The sequence below is a fragment of the Brachyistius frenatus genome, unplaced genomic scaffold (assembly GCF_029030835.1).
Source record: "Brachyistius frenatus isolate BFR_SWC_R1_liver_20210118 unplaced genomic scaffold, ASM2903083v1 Contig_16, whole genome shotgun sequence".
In the NCBI taxonomy this organism is placed as follows: Eukaryota; Metazoa; Chordata; class Actinopteri; family Embiotocidae; genus Brachyistius; species Brachyistius frenatus.
In genome coordinates this window covers 172,312-190,188 of record NW_027210615.1, presented here as the reverse complement: position 1 = coordinate 190,188, position 17,877 = coordinate 172,312, and the positions used below count along the sequence as shown (strand labels likewise).

Here is a 17,877-nt window from a genome sequence, read left to right as displayed (position 1 = left end):
TCTGGTTGCTTATTGTAATAATGAATAAACAGTAATCTAGCAAGCATATACTGTGCTGAAAAGATGACGATAGATGATGAACTAATTAGTCATTTGACTCGGTGTGGCTGATAGAAGTTTATATGATCTATTATTTGTCATTTGTTTTAAGATTTTTAACTTGAATTGCATTGGATTTGTGAAACTTGCTGTTGAAGGTATAGTTTGTCATTTTGAGAAATATGTTTGTTTCTTTTCTTGGCAAGAGATGAGGTGATTGATACTCTTCTCTGAAATGAGAGGTCTCTTGTCATTTCAAGTTCAGCGAAACTATTTTCAACATTTATAAAGTTTGTGTTTCATTGGTAAAATATAAAATAAATGCTGAGCAGCTACTTTGTAACAGCATTTAGTAGTATTTTCTTTTTCTCCTCAAAAACCTGAACCTCTTTGTTTTTCTGTAGATAAAGATAAAGTCATCTGAATAATTAATGGAAGCTGTAAATCTGCGGTCTGGACATATTTCTCACATTAATGCAGGAAATTACTTTTTCTGTTTTCATTTCTTCTGACTGCATGTGTTTTTTCTTCTAAAGTATTTTTTTTTTTCAAAGGGGAAGATGTCCGTCTCTGTTTTGTCCTCAGGTGCTACCTCGACATGGTGAAGGTGTTTGTTTTCAGCTATTTCTTCTGGCTGGTGCTCTGCCTCATCTTCATCACCGGCACTACACGGATCAATATCTTCTGTCTCGGCTACCTGGTGGCCTGTTTCTACTTCATGTTGTTTGGAGGCAGCGTGCTGATGCAGCCGGTCAGGTACATCCTGCGGCTGTGGGACTGGCTCATCGGGTACACCTGCTTTGTGATCGCTATGAAGAACCTGTTGTCTGTAAGTTACCACATGGAAGTTCAGAATAATTTAAGATATGCACATGTTTATTTTCTAGCTCTATGCTGGTGATTGTAACCTCTGTCTGGCTTTCCTGCAGCTTGGTGCTTGTGCGTACCTGGACAGCCTGCTGAAGAGCAGCTGCTGGTTGATTCAGGCCTTCAGCATGTTCTGCACCATCAAAGGCTACCACCTCCGTAAGTGTATCGACGATTACTGCCTCTCGTGTTTGTGTACAGTGTGTGTGTGGTGTGTGTTAGGGTTAGGGCAACACTTGTAGTATATAGAACAACTTTAAACCAATATCCCACCGAAGATCTTCTGTTTATGTCCCCTAATAGTTGTATCAAAGTCACTGAAATTTACGATTAAAAATTTCTTTCTATTGTGTGTGTGTTTCAGCGGATCCTGACGATGAGTGTGAGCTGCCTGAGGGCGAGGCCGGCATCGTCTGGGATGCGATCTGTTTCACTGTCCTCCTGGCACAGAGGAGGGTCTTCCTCAGCTACTACTTCCTCTATGTGGTGTCTGAACTGAAGTCCTCTAAGACACTGGCCTCCAGGTCTGTTCTCCAGCTTCCTGTTTAGGTTCATAACATAATTTAAAACAACAATAGGGAATCAATTACAAACAAGGCCAGTGAACACAAAATGACAAGGAGCAATAATTCAATTCAATTTGAATTTACTTGTGTTGCCCCAAATCACAACACAAGTTATCTCAAGGCAGTTCATATTGTAAAGCCCGTAAAAAGAACCTTACAACAGTAAATGTTTGATAACTTGAAACTTGAATTTTGTTAAACCCAATCTAACGTATCTATAATCTTTAATAAAAGAAAACCAAAGTAACATTACAGACAAAAGAGTCAAACTTTTTGGGGGATAAAACTGTACTCACATCTGTCTACTCAAGTTTTTGTTTTAGCTATTTCATGGGTAATTGATAATATTCATAATATCCTCATAATTTCCAATAAGTTTCCTGCAAATAGAAAAGTAATTTGATTATAATTGTTTAGAAATTTTTTATTTTTGTAGAAAGAGAAGCTCCATTTAAACCCAAATATGTATTACAATTATTATTGGAGACTTAATGTTTTGATATTTTAGTTTTTTCAGCTGACCGTCTGTGAATTGAATGAAAGACTCTAGGTTATGCTTGAAATTAGTTGTAAATAATGAATTGGAAGTGTACCAACTAAACGTTGTTTCTATTTTCCTCATGATTGCTACCAAATAAGTTTTTTGATGTATTGTGATTTATCGACGTGTAAGTGTCATATCAGGATGATGGGAACGTACTCTTTGTAGCTGCTTCAGCTTCTCTTCTCAGCTTCTCTGTTGTTTCCTTGAAGGCAGTTTACACTCAACACAGCACATTTTGTTTATGATACAGAAACTGTGAACTTTTACCGAACACCAGACAGAAAGACGAGTACAAACATAAGCAGCTGGGATAAAATATGAACATTTAAATGTATGTGTCCCTGCCTCTCTCTATCTCCAAGGGGCGCTGAGCTGTTTGAGGCCAGAGTGAAGAAGGAAGTAGCTGCCAGACTGGAAATGGAGAAGAAATCTGTAGAGACACTGAAGAAACAGTAAGACACATACTGTAAAACAAGTAATGTATCCAGTTTACAGTGATGACTAACAGACTTCTGTCTCTCTATAGTTCCCATTTACCTTCTCATGAAGACAGTAATCAACTTCTTTCTACTCTTTTTATAGGATGGAGAAGATCAAATCTAAACAGAAGAGTCGACCTGCACCAGCAGACACAGCCGGACCTCCTGCTGTTCAGGAGGAGGTGACACTGGGTAACACAATCTTTTTTCTGTTTATAATGTTAGCAAGCAAAGCATGAGCAGGCATTCACAGTCACTATTCATGAAAACATAAATAGCACAAAGTCTGATGTTGTTATTAAATGCCTTCACGAAAGATCATTATTTTAAATTAAAATAATTTTAAAAAAAAGCTCATGGTAAGTATTAAAGTCCCAGTCCTTCATTTCTGTCTGTACAGATTTTGGCTATATATAAATGTATATTTCATAGGTGTGTTTTCATGATGCACTGGGGATGTGCTGGAGGCAATGGGACTTTACTCCAACAAAGGAGGAAAGTCACTAAATATCAGCAATAGATAAACAGAATGAATTGTGTTTTCCAGATGATGATGAAAAGGCAAAGAGAGATGCAGGGAAATGGTGGAAGCCCTGGGTGTCTAAGCCTGGAGGTGAGCAGCAACCTTATACAATGTACAACACAGTGGCGGACAAATGGTCAAACAAATAAATAAAGCAGTTGAATGGAAAGACTGACAATGCTATATCCTAACATTTAAATATGACATTTATTTCTTTTCTTTCATCAGTCCTTCCTGTCAGACAGATAATCTGGGTTGTATAATAAAACACTCGCAGCAAATATAGCCCTGTGTTTGTGGCTGCTGACCTGCAGTACTGAAGCAGCTTTGTAACAGATGCTTTGCTCAGAGGCTCAGCAGAACACAAAGTGATGTAGTTTTGACACTGCTCTTTATGACACAGTGGAAAACAATTGTGGCTACCACCTGTTTGAGAGCGACAGCGAAGATGAAGAGGAGGAAGTCACAGAGAAGAAAGAGGAGGAGGAACCACCGAAGAAGAAATCTGCTTTCCAGGTGAGAGCCGGAGTAAGACCTGAAGCAAAACTAACAAATGAAAGAGATACATGCAGATATTTTATGTAGGCTTAGGGATAATAGTTCCTCCTTGAAAAGAGAACAAAGATTTTTTTTTTTATAGCTGCACAAATATGTTTGTTGAAACATGTGTATGTGTGTGTTTTTGCTGTCCCAGCTGGCCTACAATGCCTGGACCACCAGCTCTAAAACAGCTCTGAAGGATGTGAAGAAAGAGAAGAAGAAAATAAAGAAAGAGGAGAAGAAGAGGGCAAAGAGAGAGCTGCAGGAACAGCAGGGTGAGAAAACAGCATGTGATATTCACTGTGGAACATCATCTAATCCCACTCTGTAGTGAGTAATCATGCACATATAAGTTATAGGAAAGGCTGTTTGGAAAAGGTTGTCTCAAAAAAGCAGCAGCATCAGTTAGTGCTGTTAGGATCAGTGGAAATCTTTTTGTTTGGTGCCTTCGTGTTCACCAAATTTTGTCAGAATCATGGAGCACGAGAGATTTAATGATGAAACCTCTTTTGCAGGTATTGATAGAGCAGACTCTAGTGAGGATGAACTGGATGAAAGCACTGTGGAGGAAGAGGAAAAAGGTAAACACACACACACAAAGAACCATTGGAGCTTTTTCACAAAAAAAACCCTCAGAGAAAAGAGACATGTACTTCTGAACAACCTTCTTCTTGTCATTTGTTTCAATGTATACTAGAAACCAAGAAATGGCAAATCAAGTGCAGTGAAAACCTTCACTATAACTGACTATAACTGACTGCACCTATTTACTTGTCCTCTCCCTCCAGAAAACATCTTCCAGCGCATCATCAGCACCTTAAAGTTCAGCTGGGTGTTTGTTCAGTCTCTTCTTGAAGACTTGACGGAGGGTCTGAACTCCTTCTGTAAAGAAAACCTGAACATTTCCAAAGTGCTGTGCTTTGAGCGAGCATTACTCAACCAGCAGATGAAGAAGGTGAAATTAAGGGAAATAAACCTGAGACCTGTAATTAAAAAAAAAAAAACACCTTTAACACTTCAGCACAATATTTTAGACAGACAAATATATTCAATAAACATTTTTATGTTTGTACTTTTATATATTTTATTACCAAATGTATGTCAGTGATCAGTTTCATTGTCAAAGATTAAAATACATATTTGGTTGTTCCACAATGTGAAATTAACAATGTGCATTGAAGATTTCACAGTTAAATGCAACACAGAAAATGGCCCTGAAGGATTCTGCCTCAGAAAATGACCCAAATCTGTAGAAACAACAGTGTCTGGTGTACGTTACTAAAAAAACTGCAGGATCTATATAATGTGTTAAAATACAGATAATCTCGTCCTGTACCAGTACCCATTCCTTTAATGTATTTTATTAGTGGTAATACATGTACATGTACGCCAAAAAAACATTAATGAAAAATATTAATATAATTCTGCCAATATCAGGCAGCATTTCAAACTGGTAGTGATAAATGATTCATAGATCAGATGAAACCCAGACACAAATATATATTACAGTGTCTACTTCCCACAGGAAGTACTGTTTACAGTCCGCCATGGCTTCAGTTTCTTTGACTATGCTGCTTCTGCTTCTTCGGGTGTTTTTAACATTCTGTTTCTTCATCTCGTTCTGCAGGGCAAAGAGGTGAGTCAGGAGAGCGTCAAGCAGTTTTATGAAAACTGGATGTCCCGTCAGAACACACAGTCATCTCAGGACGACCTCGATGAGTCCCTGCCTACCCCGCCCTCCCCCCCCTCCTTCCCCTCCTCATGCCAGGCCTATGCCAAGCTGAAGAACCAAGCCTCCAAAGTGTCCTGGGGCAGCAGCATTTCCAGGTGGGTTACTGGACACTGAGGAAATTAGTCCGCTGTGTTTTCATTTTCATCACTCCTTCTGCTGTACTTCTTCATCTGTATGTGCAGCAGTCACACTTAAATGTCTTCGAACTTCTCACCTGCTCTCTCCCTCCTGCTGACCGTTAGCTGTATGACAGATGAGACCATGCTGGGTTCCCGGCAGCCGACGCAGGAAGAGCTGGACGAGCCTCCGTCTGCCGCCGGTCTGCTCAGACGAAGGCTCCTGAAAGAGGCCAATGTCGACCTGACCTCCTTTGACACTGTTGAACTTTCACCAAGGTGAAGTAGAAGAGGGTATTAAAAACACCTTTTAGTCCAGTGCAACCCCAGTTTTAACTACGATCTCAATAAAAAATAATCTCAAACTAAGAAACACCACCTCCCAAATTATTGCAGTATATATAATGACATTTAAATGTTCAGTTTTGCATTCAGATTAAGTTGCTTCTTTGCTGCATCCTGACGAGAAAAACAGAAAAACATTTTAGTATATGTTTTAATAATAAAAGCTAAAGGTCACAGCTTCAGTGGACTTGTTTAAATAGATTGATAATTGTGTGCATGCTTGTGCAGTACTCTTTCTCAGGATTGGTTGACATCATCCTCTGAGGGACATTTATATCCTGAAATGGAAACCATTGTCTCGTTTTGAATGTTTGCAGCTGTTTTGCAATCTTTAAAAAAAAAAAAAATTTATTGATCTTAATGTGCATTCCTACGTCATTTTAGTTGCTTTTGCATTTTTGTTTGCTTTCATTTGTTTCTATAATTACTTTCTTCACACAACATGTCACTGCCTGTCACTGAAACACATACCGGTTGATTCTCAAAGTTAAAGTATCTCTAACTTTAACCTTTTCTTTAAAAGCCGTGATGAAGATGTGCCTCAAAAAGACAACCCTGAACTGGAGGAGGATGATGAGAGGGACACAGAGGGTGAGAGGAAATGTGAGCATGAACAGGAGGAAGAGGAGAGGGAAGGACCAGATGAGGATCCTGAGATGGAGACAGATGAGCTGGATGAGGAACCAGAGCATAGAGACGAGAGTGAATGCACTAAATACCCAGAATGCACCTCGCTGGATCTCAGGGAGAGTGATGGAGAGAAAAGTTTCGACCTCACAGAGTCTCCCAGACCGCTGAGTCAGGAAACGAGGAACCTCACTGCCAGTGAGCTGCTGCTCAACAAGTTAGTAAACACAAGGAACAGACTATTTGAGCAATTATTTATGTATTGCAAGACAGAGACATCACATCACATTTGCAACATCACATCATGACTTGTCCAGCTCTCTCTCTCTTGTTTTTTTCCTTCTCCCTCCATCCTCTTCTAAAGTATGTTTGAAAATGACGAGATCTCCGAGTCCGATAAGTTTTTCGTGACGTTGCCGAGGCCGCTGAAGCTGCTGTTTGCCCTCTACAACACCATGGTGTCCAAGTCGGAGATGCTGTGCTACTTTGTCATCATCCTCAACCACATTGTGTCGGCCTCGTTCCTCTCGCTCATCCTGCCCATCCTCATATTTCTGTGGGCCATGCTGTCCGTGCCCCGGCCAACCAAACGCTTCTGGATGACAGCTATCATCTACACAGAGGTAGTTACTGCAGCTTCATGTGGTGTGCTTAAAATCACATTTTCATTTTGGTGGTTTCATTGTGGTGTTGGTGTTCATTTCAGAACAAATGGACATCAGGGCTTCAATCAGTTTTGGTTTTATGTTTTATGAATAATTAATTCATCTTTTGCTCGGTTTAAACAGTGCCAAACAAAATCCAAATTAAACAAGGGGTTATTTTTATTTACCATAATACTAATAGACTGTTGACCATTCTGCATATCTTATACAAATATTTGGCAGTTCTTGTCCTCATATTTAAGTGATGCTGCATCAATCAAGTGGCAACCTGGTGAAAGACATAGCAACTCAATATTGTCAGAAAAAACCCTTTTATTTAAGTTGATTTATTGATTTGCATTTAATTCTTGTTCTGAATATATAGTGAAACTGTCAAAAAGGTCATTTTTTTCTTCTTTCTCACAGTAAATATGAAAATTTGTTGTTGTTGATTTGGTCGCTGCTTACAACATCAAAAGGTCACAAAAAGGCATCTAATCTAAGATGTTTCTAAATCAAACTACATGTTTATTAGTCGTTGTTAAAAAACACAGATGACAATGTTGTTTTTTTGATTAATGATCTTTTAAAGGAACCGGTGTGTACTAAAGGTTTGCCTGAGATTTTATGACTGAAATTTACATGGTTCAAGTTCATGTAATAGTGGTGGATCATAAACATTCTGCATAGATAAAATAATAGAACCAAGTAACCCTGTAAGGACTTAAGTTACCCTTAAATTGTGATAAATACTCCATGTTTCACCTGGCAAAGCATGTTATTTCAACCGTCTCTCCTCTGTTTGTCTCAGCTGACTGTTGTGGTGAAGTACTTTTTCCAGTTTGGTTTCTTCCCCTGGACCACCTCTGCCTACCGCGGCATCAACGCCGAGCGGCCCTTCGCTCTGCCCAACATCATTGGGGTGGAGAAGAAGGACGGTTATGTCCTCTTTGACCTCATTCAGCTGCTAGCTCTGTTCTTCCACCGATCAATTCTCAAGGTAATCATGAAAAAGTACCACTGTAATGTACCTGCGCTTTCAAATATACCCATTCGCCACTATGTATCTCATAGGAGATGTCAGCACTGTTGCCATGCAGAATGTTTTTTAACATACTGTCTGTGTCCATAACTTTTCAGTGCCACGGGCTGTGGGACAACAAGGAGGTTGAGATGCCGGATTTCTTCAAGAAGATGAAGAAGAAAGTGGACAAGAAGAAGATGATGGGAGGTGATAAAATGGGCAACAGAGAGAAAGCTCCCCGTCGGCTGAAGTTCCTCCCCTTCCAGCCCTCCACCACCTCCATCTTCTGCAGACAAAGAAGAGGCGAGTCTGCAGAATCTGATGGTGAATATACAGATCTTTAATCTTTTCTTGCTGTTTAGCTTTTGTTCTTGTTTTGCTGATAGTTGCCAGATGTCTTTATCACCTGATGTGGCTAAAATGTATCCAGTGAACGTTTTTTTTTCTTTGTACTGGAGAGTTCAAATCTAAGAGGCAGCACAGCAAGAAAAAGAGGCATCAGCGACACAAGGCTCCGCTGACCAGGAAGCAGAGGATCAGACAGCAGATCGGCGAGAGGATGCTGCAAGCCAAAGCTGCCATCATAGAAGTGTGAGTTGTTTTCTTTTCTGGTTCCGATACAAAGCGGCAAAAAGGAGCTGCGGACTGCTGGTTTTGTATTTTATTTTAGCTTTTGGTTCCTAATAAAATGTTAAGTGTGTGGTTTGTTAATAAGCGTGCACATACTGCTCTACAAGTGCACATCTACTCTGTGTGATTCTGACGCTGTCGTCTCATCTTTTCCTGCAGTGCCCTTCACATCTACTTACCTATAAGGCAGTTTTTCTATGACATCATCCACCCAGACTACAGTCCTGTGTGTGACGTCTACGCCCTCATGTTTCTCATCGATGTAGTCAACTTTATTGTGACTATATATGGATACTGGGCATTTGGGGTAAACCAAGACTCTAAATACATATAAATATAACTTAATACAACATGCATTCACTCTTTAAATTCCTGTTATGTACAATGTGACACAGTGAGGATGATATTTTGTCTCTCCGTAGAAATATTCTGCAGTCACCGACATCACAGAGTCTCTGTCGGAAGACCAGGTTCCAGAGGCCTTTCTGGTCATGCTGCTCATGCAGTTCGGGACCATGATAGTGGACCGGGCTCTGTATCTGAAGAAGTCTCTGCTGGGAAAGTGTGTTTTCCAGGTGGTGCTGGTGTTCGGCATACACTTCTGGATGTTCTTCATTCTCCCCGGAGTCACAGAGAGGTTAGGGTTCATCAGCTAAATTTAATATCCGTCTCATTTGTTTGCAACTGTTGAATTAATTTGTGTTCATTCATTCATTCATTTTGTTAAAACTATCATGATATGATGATTTTTTTTTTTTTAAAACAACTCAAAACAGAACATTTCTAATTACCATTGTTCAAAATCTGATGACATGAGTTCACAAATATTTAAAAATACTCTTAGATCCTTGCTGTAAAAGAAAAGCTTTATGAAAAAATATTTCTAAAAGTAACAAAGTAAAAGAAAGACCACGTTGGGTAAAAATCAATTAGTTTTATGACATTTTCCTTCATTGTCAAACATTGGAGTGTGTTTGGCTTCATCCTCATACCTTCTCCATCATCTTCCATTAAGTTTAAGGAGAGTAAACGAATCGAGCCTGTTCTGAAATATATTAAAAACGAAACCTCCCCAACCTCCAATTTTTTATTCCAGGTATTGAAATGTCTTTTTGTAGAATTAGAATTTTTCTGACTTCAGTATCTCTTCATATGAAAAAAGTTTGTGTAAAAACCGATATACATCACGAGAGTGAGCAGCAAAGTTTGATATCTGATGTGTCTCGGTTGGCTGCAGGAGGTTCAACAACAACCCAATTGCTCAGCTGTGGTACTTTGTAAAGTGCATCTACTTCGGCCTGTCGGCGTACCAGATCAAATGTGGCTACCCGAACCGCATCCTGGGCAACTTCCTCACTAAGAACTACAACTACCTGAACCTCTTCCTTTTCCAAGGGTACAAAAACTATTACTGCATTTAATAATGATCTCCAACATAAATGTGAATAAATGTTTTGTGTTTTTTACGGTACCTTATAGAAAATAGAAAATGAAAACGGGTCCTGATGGTTCCGCTCCTGTTTTGCAGTTTCCGGATGGTTCCCTTCCTGACAGAGCTGAGGGCGGTGATGGATTGGGTTTGGACCGACACCACTCTGTCTCTCTCCAGCTGGATCTGTGTTGAAGATATCTATGCCAACATATTTATCCTCAAGTGCTGGAGGGAGTCGGAGAAAGTGAGTGAGAGCATTTAAGGTGCATTAACTTACAATGATAAAAAAAAAAAAAAAGGTTCTTAAACAAGTTTTATATTAAATATATTTGTATATGTTTTGGTCAGATGTGATTCACACTTTGAAGGCATTGCTCTGGATGGGCATTTGTGATTGTTATATATATATAGTTCGAGGGGATTTATTGGCAAAAGAAAAAACAAATTTTGACTTAGTGGCAGTGAGAAATCCAGTAATTTATTTGTAATTCTTCCAGAAATACCCCCACCTTCCAGGACAGAAGAAGAAGAAGGTAGTGAAATATGGGCTGGGAGGATTCATCATCTTTGCTCTCATCAGCATCATCTGGTTCCCGCTCCTCTTCATGTCATTGGTCCAGTCAGCAGCCGGAGTGACCAATCAGCCAGTGGACGTCTCCATCCAGCTCAGCATCGCAGGATACGAGGTCAGGGCGGATAAAAGTACAACACACTTTGTGTTAACTTTGATATTTCAACTTTTAGTGTTTGTGTGCCTGCATGCTAAAACACTGAAGCTAGCTGGTTGCTAATATTAATATAAAAATGCAGGCTTCTTTCTAAAGTGAAACAGCATAGTATAAACTTACAAACGATAAAAGAATGCAGATGTGATGTCCTGTCCTGCGTTCGTCATGTTCATCATTTAACACAACAAACACGTTTTATTTTGTCCCCAACCAGAAAATAAAGCAGCCACTTTATTTCAGTAGTACCATGGTTTAGTGACATTTTTCCTAACTGCGTTCAGGTCAGCATCTGTTTCTGCAATGGATGTTTTATCGTGAGGAGTTATATGTATTTATTCTCCAGTGTTTCTTTGTGTGTGTTCACAGCCTCTGTTCAGCATGAGTGCCCAAGAGCAGAACTTGGTTCCATACACAGAAGCTGGATTCAACAGACTCACCAAAGTTTATGCGACTCATCCAGTGAGACACTTTATTTTACTGTAAAAACAACAAAATCATCTAGATCTGAGACAAATATTTAATTCAACTGCTCATCAATCTTTAAAAAGAACCACAGATTTATCATAAAAATAACTGTCTTAATCATAATCCTGGCTATGACCACAAGGAGGAGCACCTCTTATTCACTACCAACCGCTACCAGCACAACTCAGCAGAAAACTGCTTGGCCTACTTAATGTCCAAAGATACAATTGGCCTTTTGCCAAAATGTGATTTTCTATACTTTCTTACAACAAATTAAGTTAAAGATTATTACAATGAAATGAATATAATATTTAAGTATGTACAGTATACTTGCAAGTATAAACAATATAAATTATCCAGATGTCTTACACAGATCTGATTTGGACCACTTTAACTCATTAAGATGTGCATTTCATATCACCTCCATGATATATGAACACAAGTTTGCTGACAGAAATATTGTTAGTTATCTCATGACTTGTGGAGTCATAACTGCCCTAATATCAAACATGTTAAGTGTCTCTTTAGAACACTGCAGTGCATTTAGTGAGGATATATCATCCTATACTCTCTCTTTCTCTCTTCCAGTCTGCCATGCAGTTCATAATGAACTATGTAGCGGATGACATTGTTGTTGCTAAGATCAAGAGTGATGCCAGTCTGCTGTGGAGCATCAGCCCGGCCAGTCGAACGGCCATGATACAGGAGCTCAGCAACTCCTCTTACATATACATGACTTTACGCTGGACGCTGCTCAGGTCAGTCTGAACTGTGTGCGTGCGTGCGTGTGTGTGCACGCGCGCGCGTGTATTTAACATACAAATTCCCAGAACAGGTTCTTCTCTTCTTTTTTATTCTGCTTTGTGTTTTGATCAATTTGTCGAACCAAAGAAAGGAAAACTAATTTTCTTCAAAGTACTTTTACTCATAAAGATACAGATAAATAGTTAATGTGTGAACGGATATGAACAGTTGTACATGGAGTCCACATACTGTGTATGAATGTGTGTATATGTGTATAATACTGTCACACTCATCTCATGGAGTTTCAGATATGTAGTAATCCTGCTCCTACTATACAATCCTCGTCACTGTTGCCACAGAAACAAAGTTTATTTTTGTCAATAATCTTTATATGAATCTCTGTTCAGTAACTGCATTTTGAAATCATTTGGCAGCTCTTTGCATCGAAGCACACTGCACTGAACAAACTTCGGCGCATGTGACATGCTCCCTCCTTCTCTCCTCAGGAACGCGTCCATATCGATGAATGCAGAGACGGTGGGAGAACACACGGTGAAGTTTGAGGACAAGGCCTTGAGGGAAGCGATCGTCCAAATGCTGAAAGGCAACAGCAGCAAGCCTGTGTGAGTGTCAGTCGATATATATATATATATATATAAACAAACGTGCTAGAAAGGGCTTCAGTTAAGATCAACTCATGTATACACAAATTGTTGTGAGCCCAGCTGCAGCTCATCTGTCTGGCTATGCTGGGTGAAGCAGTTATGGCTCGATCTTCGGCTGCATTTATGCCGCTATTGATTTGTCTAGCTGTACTGTAACTATTTCAACCTACGGTGCTTCTATGAAACATGTGTTACTATTACAGCACAGAAAGGTCAAAGTGTTGTAACTGCACCGACCTGCACTGGTCACATTCAGTGGTTTTCTACTAAATGAACCTTGTCTTGTATTATATCCTAATACAGCTCAGACCTTTACCATAGATCACAGGGAAAGACATTTTATTGAAAAGGAATATAAAACTTAATGTGAGGATACACAGACATAGTCTCCCCCCTAAAAAATTTTTTAATAAATGGTGTTGAACAAACCTTTTCTGTCCTGCAGGATCATTCATTCTCTGCTGCCAAAGTTCCTCAGGGGTCGCAAAGGACCAGAGTCCAAAATGGCAACCAGGATGAGTGTAGGTTAGTTACTGTTTGTTATACTGTACATCGACCGTATTGTAGATTATTTTTCTATTTAACTGTATTTTACTTATAATATCCAAAGGAATCCATCTTTGTTTAAAGGCTTCAGTGAGTTCTGGGATGTAGAAATGATCAGCTGATCAAAGTGATCGGCCCTTTTCCTCTCATTACTGTGTAAAACACTCTGATTTAACCGCAGCATGTCTTCCCTCAGAGTGGTCGGACCGCCCAGACCTCCAGGCGCTAGCTTTCTTCAGGCCCATGTCAATCAAACTTCAGCAGGTCAACGGGACGTCAGATGATGAGGCAGGCCAGTGGTGGGTGGTGGAGGAGTGCTCGCCAGTTCTCACCTTCGAGCACAAGTGTCACAGCATCGAGATCGTGGTGATCAGTGATAAAGTCAGCCCCGCCAGTCTGGGCTTCCTGGCTGGACACGGGTAGGTGACAAGACCTGCACTTTGTGAGGAAATCATTCTTCTCATGAGTGTGTCATTTAAACACTACCCGCAAGTACAGTGAAAAGTGTTCAGACTGGTGTGCATGCTGTCGTTCACTACTGTGGTTTGCAGTGGCCAAACTTTAGATTTTAAACATTCAACTGTAAAACTGGAGAGCTGTTGATACTCTTCTAGACGTCAGTGGATTATTGTAGTTACTGTTTTTATATTTGGAAAGACATTTATCTTTTGAGGTTTTAATGTGACTTTCTTTGAACATTTCAAACGGATGTTTTTGAGAGCATTGTAGTGATCTCTTATGTGTTCACATTAAGTAAAAAAAGAAACAAAAAACTGGAGATTGTCTCACTGCAGGGAAATTGTCATATCTCCCTTAGAGACTTATTTGACCTTGTATACTCTTTCTTCACCGCAGTATTGTAGGCCTCTACATGTCAGTGGTGCTGGTCATCGGGAAGTTTGTTAGGGAATTCTTCAACGGGATCTCCCGGTCCATCATGTTCGAGGAGCTACCGTGCGTGGACAGAGTCCTGAAGCTCTGCACTGACATTTTTGTGGTCCGAGAGACGGGAGAGATGGAGCTGGAGGAGACGCTGTTTGAGAAACTCATCTTCCTCTACCGATCGCCGGAGACCATGATCAAGATGACCAGAGAGAAGAAAGACAGCTAAGGGCTTAGTGACATGTCAAGGTGTCCAGAGAACTCCTGTCACTCTAAAAGGATGTATTCACGCAAATAAAACACAAATGGAGCAGGATGGACTTCTGATTAGAGAATGAATTAGTTGTAATCATGAACCATGCTGAAGGGCCCCTGATTAGGATTTTAAAACCCTCTTAAACACTGACACTAATCTTGACCTTGACCTTCATGCACAAGGCAAGCAGAGAACATTTCATACTTTGTTCAGTAAATCATTGCTGATATAAAATAAGTCTGTTTTAGTTTAGTTAAGTTAGTATTAATGCTAAAACATGACCTTACTTTCCCTGATTGGATTAGGAACTGATTAGGCTTAGGTAGATACATCATTACTGAAGGATTCATTTTCCTGATGTGTCAGTTAAAAGACATTTCAACACCAAAACAGCAAAATGAAAATTAATTTCTTTAAAGGCCCATATACAGACAAATCCTTTTAACAGTAACATGTTACAATAGTTTGAGACATTTGACCACGACCCCATTTGATTTTTTATTTTATTCACTTTATTAATCCCCGAGGGGAAATTTCTTCTTTTTTAATTTAATTTAATCTAAACTGTGGTTAAATGAGTTAAAAGTCCCTGCCAGTTGTTATTGGCTATATTTATTTGATGAATTTTCGCCCCACTGGGCAATGCATGCATTTCTAATGGTTTTTCATTCAGGTTCTTACTGTTGTAAAATAGACATCTCATTCTTAGAATGTTATTGGATAATAAATCATTGATATAATCATGGATCAGCACACAACACACACCTCTGTAAATACCATGTGACTATGTAGACTACCGCATCAATTTATTTATATCAAAATAAAAGTTGTTGGACAAAACTATGTCAGAGTCTCATTCTGCAGTACTATAAATACTATTCACCAACAAGGCAATAACACAAGGAAACAGAATATATTTCCGATATCCATCTTTAATACAACTTTAATTACAAATCAAAGGGAAAACAAATGCAGTATTATTCAGGTCCCCAGTCTTTATAACACAACATCACGATGTTATCCAGCATTTCTTTCCTTCTCCATGTTGTGTGGGACAGGACGGTGACAGGACATCACAACCCCAGGAAAAATGATCTACATCACGGTCTCAACATCCTGAAGAGAAAACAGAGCAGAAGGATACAAACATCACTGAACATATCCACATGAACATTAATTTAGCTACTTTCATGTTTTGTTACATCCACCAGGTGACGACACCAACAGATACAGAAACTAACAAACAGTAAGTGTTACTCTGCTTTTTAAAAATTACTTTTTCATTAAAAAAAAAAAAAGGATGACTTTATAAAATTTTAGGAGTTTCCCAAGATGAAAAAAAACATTTGCATTTTATTCCAGGAGAATTAGTCTAATTTGTAAAGATTAGAAATCTGGTTTTAGTGCTGACCTCACCTCCCGTAGACACAGACAGTTGATACTATTTTGGTTCAGAAAGTCTTGTTCGATGACAAACAACAACTCTAACATCTATGATTTTTATCCAAGTTCAGTAAATAGTAAATCACTTAGTCTAAACAGACCTGGAGAAGATGACTATTTACCAAAGTCTCCTTTGAGTGTACAAACTTTCATTCACCTACAGCATGTATTCATTCATTCATTTAACAAATCAGACCTTTACAACTGGAGGAAAAAAACAGCCAGCACCTGCTGAAGTCTGCCACAACAGATGAAAGGCAATTAATTAATTTAAGAACCATGTCAAAATGTTTTGGTCATTTCAAATTAAGATTACTTTATATTTGCATTCCAGATAGTATTTTATTATTATTATTATTATTATTATTATTATTATTGACAAGTGGAGTTACTTTGCTGAAGATTTAAAAAAAAAAAAAATTTAGGAACACCTTCAGGAATCTGAGGCATTATGTATAACTGTATATTGTTATATAACAAACAAACTCGCATACCAAGTAGTTCCTCCAATATGGTGCTTAACTATCTTTGTGTAACAGTAATTATAACCCAATATATCAACACAGCAGTCTAAAGGGGGCCATCCAGCATGATAAATAATGTCCCTCTGACTCTATGTTTGATCAACTGTTGTCCCAGCCCTGTGAGGCTGAAGTGAAACCCTCCTCACGTCTTCCTCTCCTTGGTCGTACACGCTGCCAGGGGGGCATTACTCGTGATCAGAGGATGCTGCGTCGGTAATGAAAGCTGTTTGAGGAACTCACATGCTGTTTTGGGCTTGAGGACTTTGACGCTGGCTTCTGCGGCTTTTACTGCTTCGGTTTTGAACTGCGGCTTGAGCGCAGCGCGCACCGCTCCTGCGCAGATAGCAGAGAAGCGGATGTAGCTGCGGGAAGGACACACTTGTTATAGCCGCATGCTAAAGAACAAGCAGCACTGACAATGACTACACTGGAAAAGACAAGCACAGCCACTTCTTTAATAATAATATTATTAGAAAGGTTCCCATATTGTGCAGTTATTGTCTAACCGTTAAGTTGCTGGAAAAGCTAAAAGGAAGCCAACTAGCTATGTAGCTCTGGGAAGGATTGAATGACAAGGACATCACAAACACGTGGGAGAGGATTCAGTTATTATAACAAATCCTGACGCAAATGATACAGTCAACATTTAGCACAATGCCTTCTCTGTAAGTACATATTTATCTAGATTTTGTTACCTCAGGCCTGCCTGTCTCCAGTACGCAACCATCTTGACTGTGTTGTAGCTTCAAGGACAGTGCGGGCGTGTACGTGATGACGACATTTGAGAGACGCTCAGTATTTTCCCCACCCAATAAGAACGACGCTTGTTCATGATTGACAGCCAGGCGGTAACTTGCCCCGCCCCCGAAGGAACAGCGCGACCTCTCAAAAACGCAGACAAACTGCTGTGAATCACAATCCTGCGGATGACCGGGATATTTATTGAGCCCATTCAAACACAACGAAGGCTGACTAAAGTGCCACACATTCAAACAATCAGATCGATTTTAACGGGAGAGGAAATAAGCAAATAAAAACACAATTAAATGAAAAAAACAAACTAAACTAAACTAAAGCAGACACATGAGGATGTACAAGATTTGAACACTGGTTGAAAACGTGATCAGTGAAACAGGGCTGCCCCATTCAAACATTTATTCACAAACAACAACAACATTTTGAAATGAATACTGCATAGTTCTCCTATACTTAGGGGGAATTTGGTTGTTTGACTTGGAGTGATGCTGCTGATAATATTAATGTCCTGTAGGTATTTATTCGGTTGGATTATCGGGTGTGTGAAGCCAACCCCCTAAAAATCCCGCTTTTGGTAAATTTGGATTTACTTTGAAGTAGATTTAGATATTATTTTGTTAATTTACTGGGTTAGTATTACAGCTATTTTGAATATATGTAATTGAAATGAATAGACTCCAAAACCACAACTACAACTACTTTATATGACTACTTTACTATTGTAGTAAATACATATCGGCAGCTTGAAATGTAGAGTGGA

General features: G+C 39.3%; 2 protein-coding genes across 2 annotated transcripts in view; one reads left to right on the top strand and one right to left on the bottom strand.

The window, feature by feature from the left end:
• Positions 1–14,454, top strand: part of LOC138618399 (piezo-type mechanosensitive ion channel component 2) — a 34,157-nt gene extending 19,703 nt beyond the window's left edge. Inside the window, exons 29-57 of the mRNA XM_069694138.1 lie at positions 625–868; positions 969–1,065; positions 1,271–1,430; positions 2,379–2,468; positions 2,599–2,687; positions 3,043–3,108; positions 3,422–3,534; positions 3,713–3,833; positions 4,074–4,139; positions 4,347–4,513; positions 5,186–5,385; positions 5,533–5,598; positions 5,929–5,941; positions 6,321–6,595; positions 6,743–7,001; positions 7,834–8,022; positions 8,163–8,370; positions 8,505–8,637; positions 8,836–8,983; positions 9,099–9,313; positions 9,914–10,072; positions 10,205–10,352; positions 10,606–10,794; positions 11,203–11,295; positions 11,890–12,059; positions 12,552–12,668; positions 13,156–13,235; positions 13,453–13,675; positions 14,112–14,454. Coding sequence (XP_069550239.1) covers positions 625–868; positions 969–1,065; positions 1,271–1,430; positions 2,379–2,468; positions 2,599–2,687; positions 3,043–3,108; positions 3,422–3,534; positions 3,713–3,833; positions 4,074–4,139; positions 4,347–4,513; positions 5,186–5,385; positions 5,533–5,598; positions 5,929–5,941; positions 6,321–6,595; positions 6,743–7,001; positions 7,834–8,022; positions 8,163–8,370; positions 8,505–8,637; positions 8,836–8,983; positions 9,099–9,313; positions 9,914–10,072; positions 10,205–10,352; positions 10,606–10,794; positions 11,203–11,295; positions 11,890–12,059; positions 12,552–12,668; positions 13,156–13,235; positions 13,453–13,675; positions 14,112–14,367 — 4,354 coding nt within the window. The 3' untranslated portion in view covers positions 14,368–14,454. The remainder of the gene's footprint in view (positions 1–624; positions 869–968; positions 1,066–1,270; positions 1,431–2,378; positions 2,469–2,598; positions 2,688–3,042; positions 3,109–3,421; positions 3,535–3,712; positions 3,834–4,073; positions 4,140–4,346; positions 4,514–5,185; positions 5,386–5,532; positions 5,599–5,928; positions 5,942–6,320; positions 6,596–6,742; positions 7,002–7,833; positions 8,023–8,162; positions 8,371–8,504; positions 8,638–8,835; positions 8,984–9,098; positions 9,314–9,913; positions 10,073–10,204; positions 10,353–10,605; positions 10,795–11,202; positions 11,296–11,889; positions 12,060–12,551; positions 12,669–13,155; positions 13,236–13,452; positions 13,676–14,111) is intronic.
• An 875-nt stretch (positions 14,455–15,329) lies between these two features.
• atp5f1e (ATP synthase F1 subunit epsilon) lies at positions 15,330–17,157 on the bottom strand. The gene is made up of 3 exons (XM_069693791.1): positions 17,057–17,157; positions 16,602–16,723; positions 15,330–15,510 (listed from the first exon to the last, which is right to left on the bottom strand). Coding segments are annotated over exons 1-3 (156 nt in total). The 5' UTR covers positions 17,089–17,157; the 3' UTR covers positions 15,330–15,508.
• Between the last annotated feature and the right edge of the window lie 720 nt (positions 17,158–17,877).